Source organism: Equus przewalskii, chromosome 15 (assembly GCF_037783145.1).
Source record: "Equus przewalskii isolate Varuska chromosome 15, EquPr2, whole genome shotgun sequence".
Taxonomy (NCBI): domain Eukaryota; kingdom Metazoa; phylum Chordata; class Mammalia; order Perissodactyla; family Equidae; genus Equus; species Equus przewalskii.
The window spans coordinates 5,721,113-5,736,638 of NC_091845.1; the positions used below are offsets into that span (position 1 = coordinate 5,721,113).

The following is a 15,526-nucleotide window of genomic DNA, read 5'->3' on the forward strand; positions in this document are numbered from 1 at the left end:
AGCCTCAGTCTCCCCTCTGTAAACGGGCTTCACAGTCGCTGTCATGTGAAGATAAGATCAAATTCATGTTGGATACTCAATAATCATGTGGGTGCTCTGTAAACCTGGCTCAGGCGCCACTTCCCCTGGGAAGCCTGCCCTGCTTGCTCCCATCAGCGGGTTGTCTGAATGCTCCTCTATGTATCCCCTCAGCCCTGCTGCATCAGGCCATGGTCACTGCTGTGTCCCCAGAGCACACAGTAGGTGCTCACTCAACATCTGTTGGAATGAGCATGGCCAGACAGACCTGGGTTCAATCCAGGACCGTTGCCTCGCCCCTCTGAGCTTCAGTTTACTCCTCCATCAAATGGGATCAACAGCACGGACCTTTGGGGGTTTTTACACGATTGACTGGGAGATGTCTAGCGCACAGTAGGTGCTCAGCCCACGTGACTCCCTGTCCTCCTCAGCTCTGGACTCCCCCTGCCTCCCTGTGGCTCCTGTCATGGGGGACACATTTGTGGAGCACCCACTCTCTACTCAGGGATTGCCTGCCCCTCAGCCTGCTCTGGGCGGCTGTCCCCGGGAGAATGTGGCAGCCTGGGAATGTGGGTGGGGGCCCCCGGGGCGGCCCTGCCCCTCCGCCGCTGCGGCTGGACAGAGGCCTCAGTGTGGAGCTGCCAGGGTCCTTTCAAGGGCCCAGACCCATGACTGGACGTCTGAGAATGCCGCCCATTATCCGGCTCACAGAGCACAAAGGGGCCACGTGGGGGGCTCGCAAGCCAGGCGCCCGGGATGGGTGCACGGGGGCTCAGGGTCCCCACCCAGGCCTGTGCATCCCCACCACAGAGGGCAATGATGTGCCCAGAATGGGGAGAGGGAGAGGGCGTCCTTCACACGAAGGAATGAGAACCATTTCCTCCAGTCCCATGGGAGACAGACAGGCAGAAATGAGCGGGCGCTCGTCTCCACAGGCGAGGGCTGGCCACCCGCCTGAGCCCTGAAACCAAACTGAGAAGGCACCACCCTGCCCCACTCACAGGGGGGCATCCAGCGGAGGTCAGGGTGGGAGACCATTCCAGGACTCTGAAGGGGCAAAACCCTCTAGTTCTCCATGGCATCAGCAATGGGGAAATGCCACCAGAGTCGTGCCAGCAGCACCAATTGTCTGTAACTTAAACACATTAGCGCGATGGGTGCTGTGTCTCCTGTCAGTGCTGCCACCTGAGGGTCACCCCGGCCCTTCCTGGGCCACTCCAGTGGGACACGGTAGCAATGACAGGAGATCCCGTGTGGAAAGGCAAGGCAGGCTAGAGAGGGGGCAGGGATCACTTCGGGCCACCTATTTGCTGTGTGACCTTGGGCAGGCCTCTAGGCCTCTCTGAGCCTTGGCACCCACGTTTAAGAGAAGACCTGATGGAGGGTTAATTAAATGAGATGATCTCGTGCATCTGAGCCCTTACTGGCACAGGTCTTGACAACATGCCTCAGTGGCAGCTGCTGTGAGGATGTATCATCAGCTGGGTCGGGAGCTCTCCTGAGTGGGGGGTACAGATGATCGATTTGAGCAGCCTGGGCGCAGGACCCTGTGTTTCAGAGCTGGAAGCTCAGTGGATACCACGCTTCCTGAAGTGCCGGGCGCTTTGACACACGGATGTTTTCCATCCTCACAGCAGCTATGAGGCTACACTCCCCTCTTCCAGACAAGGAAACTGAGGCTCGAAGAGGGGTGGTGCCACCGAGGCCACACGGGTGGTGAGGGGCAGAGTTGGGCCTGGAACGCAAGGATCGTTTCATACTCCAAGGACGCAGTGGCCAAGAGCAGGGCGTGGAGGCCAGCGAACCGTGTGGCTGTAGGCAAGTGGTGGCACCTCCCTGACCCTCGGTGTCCCCATCTGTGACACGCGGATGCTAAGACCACCTCTCAGGGTTGCTCCCAGGAGGAAAAGAGACGTGTGAAGCCCCCGAGAAGCCCCAGTGATGGCTCCTGGCACCATCTAGGCCCGCGCCAGGCATGCTGGGCTGCCCAGAGGATTCTGTTTCCAGCACCTTCCTGTCACCAAGGTGGCGCTTGGAGCGGTCAGCGTGTCAGGAGCGTTTCCTGCCCGAGGGACGTGAGGCCAGGAGCCCCTCCCCCAGCACAGCCTTGGCCCCACTGTTATTTTTTCCAATTGAAGAAGGAAAACATTTCCTCCTCCTCCCGGCTCCGCCCTGGGCGGCCAGACCGCTGGGGCCGGACGGGGGCGGGGTGGGCCGCCCAGGCTGGGGTGGGAGGCCGGGCTTGCCTCCTCCCGCCAGCCTGACCACCGGCCACGGGTGCCCAGGCAAGGACCTGCCCTCCCGGGGCCGCCATGTCCTCATCGACAAGGCACTGTCTGTCTAGGTCAACATTTCCCAAGTTTCGGGCATTTAGTACCACCTGGAGTATGACCTACTTCATATTTGTCCTTCACCCATGTTTTAAAAACTTCAATAAGTGCATTTATCAAACAAGCTTTACACCATTATTGTACCTGGAAAACCAGTGTCACCTGCCAAAACTAGAAAATGACTGCAAATGTTATAAAGAAAACAAGGAACTATAAGTGCTTTCTAGAATGCCGACGTCTACAGTGCAGAGCTTGAGACCTTCTCGCTGTCTCACTATTAAAAATGGACAATGACAAATGTTACAGGGGCATTAAAGACACGTCAGCCCCAAACCGAGACCTTCTCCTCGATACAGTCAGAAGGTGTGAACAAAAGCGAGAAGGGCCCAAATCACAGGGTCAGCTGGTAGTTAACCTGGGTTAGTTAACTCAGAGTTAGTTAATTCTGGGAGCCACCTAACCAGCCCCTCCCAGGGACCATCACTCTCCCCTTGGTTCCCTCTAAAGTCCCTTCTGGGAGGACACCCCACAGCATCTGAGCAAGGCCGGGGAAGACGCGAGTCCGTTAGTTCGTTCCTTCCTTCCTCCAGTAGTCACCAACACCTCTTCCGCCCAGCTAGGGGTACAGCATAGCTGCCCTCAGACCCGCCCTGGCCTGAAGGAGCTCCCAGCTAATGGGTGCAGGGGAGGAAAAGAGGACCTGAAGACAGGCAGGTTCAAATCCTCACCTTGCTAACGCCCCTCAGTATCTCCATCTGTGAAAGGGGTCCAATGATCCCAGGCTTGTGAGGATGGCATGAGACTGTGCAAGGCAGTGCTGGGTGCAGCACTTAGCCCTCGGTGGACAGTGGCTCTGCCAGCCACCGTGAGTGCTCATGACAGGAAGTGGGTCCTGGTGGGCCACTACTCAATGTAAGGGGAGAGAAGCTGGCCTTTGCCCAGTGCCTGTGATGTGTCTGGCCGCTATACTTTCTGGTATATTATGTTCTTCCATTCTCACAACCTCCCAGGGCCCAGTGTGCTATTATGATTGTCCTTGTTCTACAGATGAGAAAACTGAGGCTCAGAGAAGGCGAGTGCCTTGCCCTAGGCCACACAGCACTTCTACCTCCAGCTTAAATCAGGATACTTGGACCCTGGCCGTGCCCCCTGCAGTCTAAACTAGCCCTGCATGTCCCCAAGCCGGGGCAGCTCCTGAGTCCAGCCCTCAGCTAGGAAAGTAGTTTTGTCCAAAGTGCTGGAACCATCCACTGTGCACCAGGCTGAGCTGTGACGACACAGAGCATTATCCTCAAGGTTCAGTGGGGGGAGCTGCAGGATGCGGCAAGATGAGCCCGGAGACAGGAAGGAAGCTAGGAGGGGAGAGAGGGGTGGGGGATAGGGAGAGAGACAGAGAGAAACAGAGGCACAGAGAGAGAGAGAGACATACATACAAAGAGACAGGGAGTGGAAAGAGAGAAGGTGGGAAGAGACTGCGGGAGAGAGAGACAAAGAGAGAGGGAAACTGGGAGGAGCAAAAAGACGGATAAAAACAGAGATGGGGGAAGGCTAGAGAAAGATAAGGCTGGAGGGGGACAGACAGATGGGCTGATAGGGAGGGCTCTGAGGAGGGGTCCGGTGAGGGGCTCTGCTGCTGGGCTCCCCAGGGCTCCCAGGGTGCACAAGATGAGTCCTCCCCACCTGGAGAAGGAGGTGGGGGCATTAGCCCTATGGGGCTGTCCCCTGAGGGGCCCCTGCCGCGGGGAGGGGGCAGAGCCTCTGACTTCCTGCAGTTGAACACGCCTGGCCATCGAAGCGGGCTGCAGGGGGTTGGAAAAAGGCAGGCAAACGCTGACGGCAGGAAGGCGAGGGTGTTGGGGTAAGGGAAGCCGGGGACTGCCTGGCCTGGCCTTTCCTGCCTGCGGTGGGGCACAGAGAAATCCCCTGTCTGTCTGTCCTTCCTTCCTGGCCAGGTGGGAACCAGTGACGTCAGGCCTCAGAGCAAGGGCTCCGGGGCACCATGTGGCAGCTGGGTGTCTGACGGGAGCCTCCCACCCATTCTGAGAGGCCAAACCTGGCTGGGGCTGGGGAGGGCTGGGGCCTTTCACTCGCCGAAGCTCTGCTCCTCATGAGCTGTGCCCGTCGGGGCCTCACCTGGGGGGCCTCAGGCTCTGAATCTGGAAGACGGGCTAACAGGACCAGCCTTGGAGGGCGGGTGCGAGGACGAAGTGAGTCGACACATGTAAAGTGTTAGCACAGTGCCTGGCGCCGGTCAGGCCATGTCTGAGCACCTCCCATGCCACACGCCATGGATGCCCCCAATACTGGCTCTGTGACCTTGGAGTCATCGCTGCCTGATTCCCCCCGTGAGCCCACTGGTTCCTCCCAGGTGAAAGTAGAAGCCGGCCGGGGCAGCTCACATGTGGCTGACCTTCCACTGAATCCGAGAGGACTTTATGTCCTTCCAGAGCCCCGAATACAGCAGAAGTGCCTGGCAAGATGTGGTGGGTGACCCACAGGAGGCAACTGTGGCCTCCAGGGGCCACCCACCCCCAGGACCAAGGCCTCACTCTGGTGTCGCTGTCGGGCCCAGCCTGCTCCATGGCCTCGCACAGGGCTGAAAGTGTTCCTCTCTCCATGTTTTCCTGATTCCTATGTCTGACCCTTGAACCCGTCTCTCTGTCCCCGCCACTTGTAAAACCTCTCTGTTGGGGATGGGGTTTGGGGACAGCTCAGGCGGTCTAAGGGTGTGCTGCCCCCTGCCCGGCTGGCCCTGGGGTCTAAGGCCTGGCCAGTGTCCTGCGAAAGGGAGTGGGAGGGGAGAGACTGTGCTTGCGAGATGGGGAGAGACAGGGAGGGCTGTGGACGACGAGCGCGCAGACAGAGACGAAGAAAAGTGGGGGTCAGAGGGATAGGGAGAGACAGAGGGGCCAGCGGGGAGACGGCGGAGGGAGCCCCGGAGAGGAGAGCGAGCCCGGGACAGAAAAACACAGAAGGGAGAGGGAAGATGAGGCAGGGGGAAAGGAGGGAGAGCCAGAGGGAAGGAGCAGCAGAGGCAGAAAGAGAGCGAGCGAGCGCACTCGGAGTCGGGGCGGGGTGAGACAGAGACAGACAGGGACCGCGGGGAGAAAGAGGGGAAGGAAAAAGAAAAGCACGAGCGAGCCAGGCCGAGCGGCCAGGAGGGGGGAAGGAGCGAGAGGAGCGGGCGGCGGAGGCGGAGGCAGCGCTGGGCGAGGCAGCCTCGACCGCGGGCGCCGAGCGGGCGGGTCCCAGAGGGCGCGGGGCGGCCCGACCCCCGACGGCCGAGCGCGGGCCCGGGGCGGGGCGGGGTGGGGGCGCGCGCGGGAGGGGCGGGGGGCGGGGCGCGGCCGGGCGGGGCGCGGCGGGGGCGGGGCGCGAGGGCGTGTCCGCAGCGGAGCCGCCCCCGCCCCGCCCCCGGGCTGCGCGGCGCGGCTGAGCCGGGCCGGGGCGCCGGGGCCGGGGGCGGCTGGCGCGGGCAGGAAGCGCCTCGCGGCCCGGGCCCGCCCCCCGCCTCCTGCCGCCTCCCGGCTCCCGGTTCCCGGCCGCGCCGCGCCCCATGCACTCGCCGCGCCGCGCAGCCCGCGCTCGCCCGGATGGCTCGTCGCGCCGCGGGCGGCGCACCCCTTAGCGCCCGGGCCGCCGCGGCCAGTCCCCCGCCGCCGCCGCCGCGCCCGCCATTCTGGGCGCCCCCGGGGCCGCGGGGCCCGCCGCCGCGCCCGCCCCTGCTGCTGCCACTGCTGCTGCTCCTGGGGACGGCGCGGGCCGGCGCCCTGGAGATCCAGCGCCGGTTCCCCTCGCCCACGCCCACCAACAACTTCGCCCTGGACGGCGCGGCCGGGACGGTGTACCTGGCGGCCGTCAACCGCCTCTACCAGCTGTCGGGCGCCAACCTGAGCCTGGAGGCCGAGGCGGCCGTGGGCCCGGTGGCCGACAGCCCGCTGTGTCACGCCCCGCAGCTGCCGCAGGCCTCGTGCGAGCACCCGCGGCGCCTCACCGACAACTACAACAAGATCCTGCAGCTGGACCCCGGCCAGGGCCTGGTGGTCGTGTGCGGGTCCATCTACCAGGGCTTCTGCCAGCTGCGGCGCCGGGGCAACATCTCGGCCGTGGCCGTGCGCTTCCCGCCCGCCGCGCCGCCCGCCGAGCCCGTCACCGTGTTCCCCAGCATGCTGAACGTGGCGGCCAACCACCCGAACGCGTCCACCGTGGGGCTGGTGCTGCCGCCGGCCGCCGGCACCGGGGGCAGCCGCCTGCTGGTGGGCGCCACGTACACCGGCTACGGCAGCGCCTTCTTCCCGCGCAACCGCAGCCTGGAGGACCACCGCTTCGAGAACACGCCCGAGATCGCCATCCGCTCCCTGGATGCGCGCGGCGACCTGGCCAAGCTCTTCACCTTCGACCTCAACCCCTCCGACGACAACATTCTCAAGATCAAGCAGGGTGCCAAGGAGCAGCACAAGCTGGGCTTCGTGCGCGCCTTCCTGCACCCGCCCGACCCTCCGCCGGGCGCCCCGTCCTACGCGTACCTGGCGCTCAACAGCGAAGCGCGCGCGGGCGACAAGGAGAGCCAGGCGCAGAGCCTGCTGGCGCGCATCTGCCTGCCCCGCGGCGCCGGCGGCGACGCCAAGAAGCTCACCGAGTCCTACATCCAGCTGGGCTTGCAGTGTGCGGGCGGCGCTGGCCGCGGCGATCTCTACAGCCGCCTGGTGTCCGTCTTCCCCGCGAGCGAGCTGCTCTTCGCGGTCTTCGAGCGGCCCCAGGGACCCCCCGCGGCCCGCGCGGCCCCGGCAGCGCTCTGCGCCTTCCGCTTCGCCGACGTGCAAGCCGCCATCCGCGCCGCGCGCACCGCCTGCTTCGAGGAGCCCGCGCCCGACGTGGTGGCGGTGCTCGACAGCGTGGTGCAGGGCACCGGGCCGGCCTGCGAGCGCAAGCGCAACATCCAGGTACACCCAGGCGACGGGGCCGGGGGGACAGCGTGCGGCTGACTAGGCGGGCTGTGCGCCGAGCCGGCCACAGGTGTGAGCGTGTGTGGGGATCCAGGTGTGTCCTCTGGGCCACGAGTGCATTTTCGGGGATCCAGGTGTGCTCGCGAGGATACAGGTGTCAGCCGAGGTGGGGCACATGGCCCAGGAGTGCGCGTGCAGGCGCTCACGTGTGCTGGATTACAGGTGCGCATACGTAGGTGCGCGGAGTCCCGGTTTCAGGTGGTACTTAGGTGCTCCCTGAAGAAAGACAAAGGTACGCATATAGCCCGGGTGTGCACGTGGGGGTCTAGGCGCTGGCTGAGCGCACAGCGGGTGAGTGCGTGTCTGACCAGAGGTGCCTCTGATCTGGCGGTGTGGGCCTCTCAGGGCTGCCGTTGGGAGCTGGCAGACGTGTGCACGGGTGTGGCAGGTGTGCGGGGAGGCATGCAGGTGTGGGCCAGGGCCCTGCAGATGTGCGGGGTGGTGGCAAGGTGGGAGTGATAGGGGTATGTGCACCAGACTTTTGTGTCATCAGGCTGGGTCGTGCAGGAGTGTAGGGCAGACATGTGTGTGCTGCAGGGACACTGGTGCAACAGGGCGGGCCTGGCCGTGCAGTGGGACGTGTGTGGCAGGGGACACAGGTGTTTGGGAACCAGCAGGTACTCTGGGGAGGCCGCTGGTTGGCAAACAGGTGTGTTGCTGAGGTCAGCTTTTATTCACTCATTCAACCCATATTTATTGAGCACTTAGCATGTACCAGGCATAGAGGCCGTGGGGTAGACACTTGTGGAATGCCTGCTCAGCACATCACATGGCATAACTCTGGTTCTCATAATGACCCCCTGAGATGGGCTGTGTTCTCATCCTTGTTTCATAGATGAAGAAACTGAGGCACAGAGAGGTTAAGTAACTTGCTCAAGATCACACAGCTGGGAACTAGCAGAGGCAAGATTTGAATCCATGCTATCTGGCTTCAGCATCTGTGTTTGTAATGCTCCTGAGCTTTTGCTGCCTTACAGACATGGAGCTCAGTGTGTGTGTGTTGGAGGAGTCCCTGTGGATGAGCGGGGGGAGGTGTCGGGGCCCGGAGAGCAGAGGGAGGTAGACAGGCCTGTGTGCAGCACCTCGGTGTGCAGGGGCCAGAGAGGGCCGTGGCGCTCAGCAGGGAATGAGGAGGGGCCGGGCGTAGGGGCACAGCAGCTGGGTGGGAATGGGGCCAGGTGTCTGGGGCTGGGTTGGGCAGTGGCGAGGGGGCCAAGTTGAGATCAGTGGGTGTGCTGACCTTGGGGGGACGTGACACAGGGGGAGCCCGGCCGGCTGGCCACCCTGAAATAAAGGTCACGGTTGGTGGGTGGGGCAGACTGTCCCGGGGAGCAGTTCTGCCACCGCAAGGGTCGGCCAGGTCGGGGCTGGCTGCCCAGCGCCACAGCGGGAGCATCCACCATTCCCCTGCCCAGAGCTACGTCCCCCAGTGGGCTGTGTTTGAGGGGACAAGCTTTGTTCTGGGGTTCTCAGGCTCCGAGGAGGTGAGTGGGGAGCCAAACCCTGCCCTGTGCAGGGAAAACCCTGCTGGGGCCAGGGTCGAGGCTGGGCCAGCCCCAGGCCTTCCTCCAGCCTTTCCAGGCCTGCGTGTCCACCCAGGCCCTGAGTGTGAGTTGATCTGTGGGATTCCTCACCCGGCCGCCGCGGTCTCCCCCTCCCCCTCTGGCAGGAGCCGTCCTGGTTCCCACGGTCTCTCGTCCCCAGCCTGGCCTGGCGCAGTGACTCACTCTGCTGGAGGGGGCTGGGGCTTCCCTCTCCTTAGGGGGGCAGGGCCTCTCCAGGGACACCACCCCAGGGACAGAGTGGCCAAGGGCCTCCTCCCCACCCCAAGGCGAGGCGGATTCCCGGCTCTCCTCGGCCACTCTCCCTATGTCCCCAACAGCCCTCTCCCCTTCCCCATCCCCGACTGTGGGCCCAGGCCAGTGCCAAGGGGCAGTGTCTCCCAGGTGTGTCCAAGGCCCCAGGGTTGGGGCCTCTAGCACAGCTGCGGGCATGGTGGGGGTGGTTATTCTTGGGCCTGGCCTGCTGCCAACTCCCCAGTTACAGGCTAAGAACCTGGGTCAGATCCTACTCTGTCGCTTCCCAGCTGTGTGACCTCGGCAAGTGATTTAACCTCTCTGAGCCTCAGTTTTTTCATCTGTAAAGTGAGGACAATAAAAATAAATCTCTAAGGATTGTTTTAAGGGCTCAGTGAATTAATTACTATAAAGCACTTCGTACCTGGCATGTGGTGAGCACCTGATAGATGTCTGTTGTTGTTGTTGTTATTGCCCCAGGGCCATTATTAGCACGGGTCTGGGCTTGGTCCTGGGCAGCAGTGACCCATTTTGGCTTGTTGTGCAGCAGTAAAGACCCCCCCCATCTCCCACCTCTGGCCTCAGATCGAAGCCTCTATAAACATTTCCTGGGCGCTTGCTGTGTGCCCAGCCCTGTGCTGTGTGCTGGGGACCAGTAGTGACTCAGTTTCTGCTCTCATGGACCCTGTAGGTGAGCAGAGGACAGACACGTGGCCAGGCACTTAAGCCCAGGGGCGTGAGTGCTGGGATGGGAGAACGTGGTGGGGGAGCCTGGAGAGGGGCATCGAGGCTTCTGGGGGAGGTGATATCAAAGCCGAGGCGGATGGGCCAGCTGGGGCAGAAGAAAAGGTCCAGGCTGAGGGCACAGCCTGCACAAAGACATGGACGGAGGACACAGCAGGCTAGAGCAATGGAAAGGTGGTCCTGGGGGCTGGGACAGTGGGCGGAGCCTGTGGGTGCTGGTGCAGGACGGGGTGCAGGTGGGCTGCATTGCGGAGTCCGGACTGTATCCAGGGGACATGGGGAGCCATGAAGGGTTTTATCCAGAGGAGGGATGTGATCTGAATGAGCACCTCAGTTTCCCCCTCTGTAGAATGGGAACAATGATAAAAGGCCCTGCCCCACAGGACTGTTGTGGGGCTTAGATGGGATGATACACCTAAGCTCTGCATGGAGTGCCCAGCACGTGTTTGCAGTTACTGTGATGATTTTTCATATGATTGTTTTAGAAAGTCCTTAGGTGGCTGGTGAGAAGGAAAGACGAAACGCAGGGAGAGTAGTTGGGAGGCTGGTCCATCTTGCATCTGCAAACATTTCTTGGGCACCTGCTGTGTGCCAGGGCCCGTGGTGGGCACTGGGTGCAGTGGCAGAGGCAGTGGGCCAGGCCTTGTTGTCGGGGGATGTGACGGGCCTGGTCTGAGGGCGTGGACAGAAGCAGTGGGTTTTGGATGCCAGGACGTAACCCCAGAGGTGGAGATGGGCAGGATGGAGGGGAGGAAGCTGCCCAGTCTGCCCAGCTTCGGGACAGAAGTTGGTGCAGTCGGGGTGGGGATGTGACAGAGCAGGGGGGTCTCAGGGGAGAGGATGAGTTTGGCCGGGGGTGGGGTGGTGTGGGGGGTACCAGGGGCCTGGAAACCCTTTCCCTCCGGCCCCGCCTGGCCTGACTTCTCCAGCACCAGCACCAGGTGGTCTCGGTGCTGGGGGCCTGGACTCTGCCCCTCCGTCTATTCTCCAGGGACGTCTGACCTCCAGGTGAGGACACGCAGCCTCCCGCTCGTGCTTTTGGGGTCTGTCAAGCCTGCGGCTCCGGAGCTGGCCGGGTGGTCGGGCCGTCCCCGCTTCTCTCCCGGGGGCTCTGTCCTCTGCTCTCCACCTTGAAGACAGTGGAGTCTTGGCCTCTGCTGCCCACTTCCCCTGGGGACCAGCCAGGGGAGGGAGGAGCTGCTGAGGTGTGACGTCAGAGGCGGGACCATGTCCTCCTGCCTTTGAAGGGCCCCAGCTTTGTCCCGGATTGTTTTTGGCATATTTGGGGCTTTGGACTATTTTGAGAGAGAAAGCGAGTGAGGAAATTCACCTCCATTGCGTGTAGCTTGGATCCCTTTCTTCGATTCATGTTTGAGGTGACAGCAAATTAGAAGTTGCCATGTGCTATTGTTGTTGGGGGAAACTGAGGCACAGGGTCACCCAGCAATGGGAGGGCAGGCTGAGTCTAACTCCCCTGAATCTTTCCCCTCAACCCTGGAGTGACCATAATATTTGTATTTTTAAATCACAAAGAAGACTTGACAGGGAAATGTCAGTGCTGCATTTTCAAGGTGTCTTTTTATAGTAAAGGTGGAAAAAAACCCTCAGGCAGTTTTAAACTGGCATGCGGTAGGTGGGTGCTCGTCGGCAAGAAGGCGTCTCTGAGCCAATTTAGGGGCTGAAATGCTGCGTGGAGGTGGAGGAAGACAGCTCCCGAGATGGGCTTTACATTTAGAGTTGGGCTGGGGGCTGGGAGTGAGCTCCCCGTGGCGAAGGGTACAAACAGAGACCCTTGACAGGACTTAGGAGAGGGGGTTCGGCGGGGTTGGCCAGAGAGACAGGCAGGGCTTGGGCCGGTGGATGGTTGACATCCCTCTCTGCCTGGAAATGTCATCAGTCTCCCCGCCCAGGTACATGAGGGGAAAGCTGACATCGAGTCCCGTTCTCCCACCTGTAGGCTGTGTGACCCAGGGTGAGTCATTTACCTTCTCTGGGCCTCATGCTTTCTCACTGTGGGCCTGGTGTCACTGCTGATGAGGGGGCAAATGCTGAGTGTCTGGTGGGGCTGAGGGCTGTGCAGAGGGCGAGTGCCTCTTGGCTCTCTGGGGCCGAATGGTAACCATCGCCAAGCTCCCAGTGCTGAGCAGGGACGCTGTGCCAACACTTCACAGGCACCAATGCCTGTTGGATCTCACAGTCTCCCTTGAGGCAGGAAGTGCTGTTATCCCCAGCAGATGGGGAAACTGAGGCCCAGGTCACACAGCTGGTTAGCAGGAGTGGGGCTCTGCGGCCTGGCTGTCTGGGCCCAGAGCCCACTCGGGTGACGGCTGATGTGAGCCGTGAGCTCTCGGCCCGGGGTTCTGCCTTACTTCCCCCTCCCGTGGAGATTTGGGTGGGGCCCTTTGTACAAAACCCCCATCTGTGGTAGCACCTCCACATAGGCCCCACATGGAAGCTGGGGAGCTGATGATGCCATGACTCAGTTCTAGAGTGGGGTGAGGGCGGCTGGGGCATCTGCGGAGGCCGGGGCTGATCAGGCCTCCTGAGGAAGTAGGGGAGGCAGGGGGCACCTAGCTGCGTTCATCCCTGAGAGTTTGGTCGCCTCTGGAAGGAGCGAGCTCCCTGGCCCCTTGGGTGTGCAAATGAGGGGTGTGGTCAGTTTGAATGATGTCTTGACAAATCCCTTTCAACACTGACCCCAGCCGTGGACCATTCTGGGCCCTGGGGCTGGGCAAGCCACCTCCTCCCCTCCAGAGCAGCAGCTCACTGTCCAGTGCTCGCTAGGAGGGTGGATGGAGGGTCTGTCATGGCCCTGACCATGCCTGCCATTGAGACCTGCCACACCCAGGCAGGCCCAGAGTGGTGGGTGAGTGCCAGACCCAGGTGCCCACTCCCTGGGTCCAAACCCTGGCTCCGCACCTTCCTAGCTATAGCCTTGGGCAAGTCACCTGCCTTCTCTGGGCCTCTGTTTCCCCATCAGGGAAGTGGGCTCAGTCTCGAAGAACGGGGCGGCCTGGCCTTCAGCGAGGGGTGTGTGAGTCGGCTCAGCTCCCTAGAGAGTCCAATGCACCCGCCATGGCAGCCAGTTTTCATGGCGATGAAGGAGCTGGCTCGGGTCAGTGACCTGATTGCTGGAGGGGGAACAGACCAGTGTATGTGGAAGAGGAGCACGAGGGCCTGAGGCCCCGGGCACAAGGGGTCCCTTCCCCTTTCTGGGCCTCAGTTTCCCGATCTGTGTTGGGCTGTGGGGTGGCAAGCAAGCCCTCACTCTCTCACCAGACCTGCTCCATCAGCATCGTTATTATTGGTACTGTTGTTGTTTCTCGGGAACTTATTCTGTCAGGCACTTTGCAAAGCCCTTTGCATGTAGTCTGTCTTTTAATTCCCCAGAAATGGAATGAGATGAGTGTTATCCCAAATCTACAGAAGGGGAAAACAAGGCCCAGAGAGGCTAAGTGACTCATCTGAGGTCACACAGAGGGTAAAAGGTGGAGCAGGGGTCTGGCTGCAGAGCCTGTGCTCATCACCTTTACTCCCTGGTTCTTCCAAAGACCCTGACCGAAGGGGTGGGAGCCACAGATCACAGTGGGAAGGGGTGAAGGAGTCCCTCTTAAAGGTGGAGAAACTTAGACCCAGGGAAGTTCTGCCACTGCTGGGGCTGCCTGGGGAGTGTGGGAGCTTCCCAGTGAGGTCTGCAGAGCTGCCCCACCCCCAGGCCCAGCGTGGTCCCAGGCTGGGGCCCTCCCCGGGCGTGGGCTCCTGTTACCCAGGGCGGCAGCTATCTCCCATCTTCGCCCAGTGCCTCCTGGACAACAGCTCCTGCCTGCCTGTGCGCCCAGGGGAGGGCTCGCTGGAGAGTGGCAGTGTAGGAGGGGGCTCAGCTTTGTTAGATGGCAACCCCCAAAAGGGATGAGTCAGACCCTGCCCACCCTCCAGGAGCCCCCGGACAGTCAGGGAGGGATCAGGACAGAAGATACTCTTGAGCCAGAGCTGCATGCCCACCAGCCTCGATGGGGGAGTGGCAAGGCGTCCTGGAGGAGGGCGACATTGGAGCAGAACTTTGGCAGATGGGGCCGGGGAAGGCATTCCAGGCAGAGGACACGGCAGGGGCAAAGGCCCAGGGAGTTGGTAGCACACGGCTTGGGTGGCAGGCGGAGAGGAAGCTGAGAGTGTAGGGGTCTGGGGCGCCAGCCAAGGATTTGGATGCTGTCCTGTGGGCTACAGGAAGCCAGCAAGGCTTCTGGGGAAAAGCATGACATAGTCGATCTGGTTGGAGAAGGGCCTCCGTGGCTGCCGGCCCCTCCTTAGTCCCGCCAGGCACTGGCAGGCGCTCTCTCCCAGGGCCCCCACTGCGGCTGGGCCAGGTGACTCCTGAGGGCCTCTCCAGCTCTGAGAGCGGTGTGGAGGTTGCCATGGAAACCAGCCAGTCCCCGTGTGGGGACAGGCCCGGGAAGTCTCCAGGTGCCAGCCCCGAGGATTTGGATCCTGGCTACCTCCAGAGCATGGCCGTTTTCTTCTTCACAAAGCCTGTGTTTGGGCCAGGGCCGAACCCAACAGGCGGCCCCCTCCTGCTGACACTCGGGCCACCGAGGTCTGCCAGGCGAGCAAGGCCTACCCGGCCCAGGCCACCACACTGTGCCCTGAAACCCGATAAATCACCACCGGAGGAGGAAGCTTGACTCCATCACCAGGCCAGCCAGGCCTGTGGGCGTGAGTCGCCTTCTGCTCCATCGGTGAATCCTGGGTGCGGGGGGCGGAGGCCTTGAGGTGCAGGCCAGGCCGGAAAGGAGCTGTGCCAGCTCGGCGGCCACCTCTGCCCCATCCCCCTCCAGGATCGTCCACCAGCTGTGTTTGAGCTGATTGAGCCCTGCAGAAGTGGCCATCTCCTTGATGGGCCTCAGTTTCTCCAGTTGCAACCCAGGGCCTTTCCAGCTCCAAGCGGCCAAATTCCAGTGGCTGTTGGCAGCGCCAGCTGCAGCCGCGGTGGAGAGGCTGCGCTGGAGGCTGAGGACTCTAGAGCCAGCCTGCCTGCGCTGGAGGCTCGCAGCGGGCAGTGCTGGCTGTGGCACCCAGCACAAGTCGCTTCACTGCTCTGTGCCTCAGTTTCCCCATCAACTTGTCAGGGGGTGGTGAGGGTCAAATGGGCTTATGCAGGCCAAGGTCTCCACAGAGTGAATGGTAGCTGGGTCTTCTGATGTTGTCGACATGACTGTATTGTTATTATTATGAAGCTGTCCCTTCCTGACTTGGGCGTGGTCTCTGAACTGGGATGTGGGCAACTAGAGAGAAGGACCCATGTGTCACCTCCATGTCCCCAGCACACGGACCCAACCCAGAGATGTTTGCTGGGGGCCCCAGGCCAGCCTTGTCCCCTCAGCTGCGCCCACAAGCAGTTGTGTTGTGACTCTGGGACCGAGGCCAGCACCCCCAGGGGAGGGGAGAGGCTGTGAGTTCAGGCTCCAGGCCCCTCAGGCAGGAGGAGAGGGGCCAAATGTGCCCGGAGAGGCAGCTGCAGCTCTCAGCTCCTCCTGGCCCGCTTCCCCTTCGGGAAAGAAGCGGACGGAAGCGGTCCAGGCCGAGGAGGGGCTGAACGCAGCTCTGCCACCCCGCCCCCACCGAGCGGGAGTGACTT

At 62.0% G+C, this 15,526-nt stretch overlaps 1 protein-coding gene across 1 annotated transcript in view; it reads left to right on the forward strand.

Annotated features, from left to right (window-relative positions):
- The first annotated feature begins 5,800 nt into the window (after positions 1-5,800).
- The window catches only part of PLXND1 (plexin D1), a 50,836-nt gene continuing 41,110 nt past the window's right edge, over positions 5,801-15,526 (forward strand). The window contains exon 1 of the mRNA XM_070574677.1: positions 5,801-7,291. Coding sequence (XP_070430778.1) covers positions 5,942-7,291 — 1,350 coding nt within the window. The 5' untranslated portion in view covers positions 5,801-5,941. The remainder of the gene's footprint in view (positions 7,292-15,526) is intronic.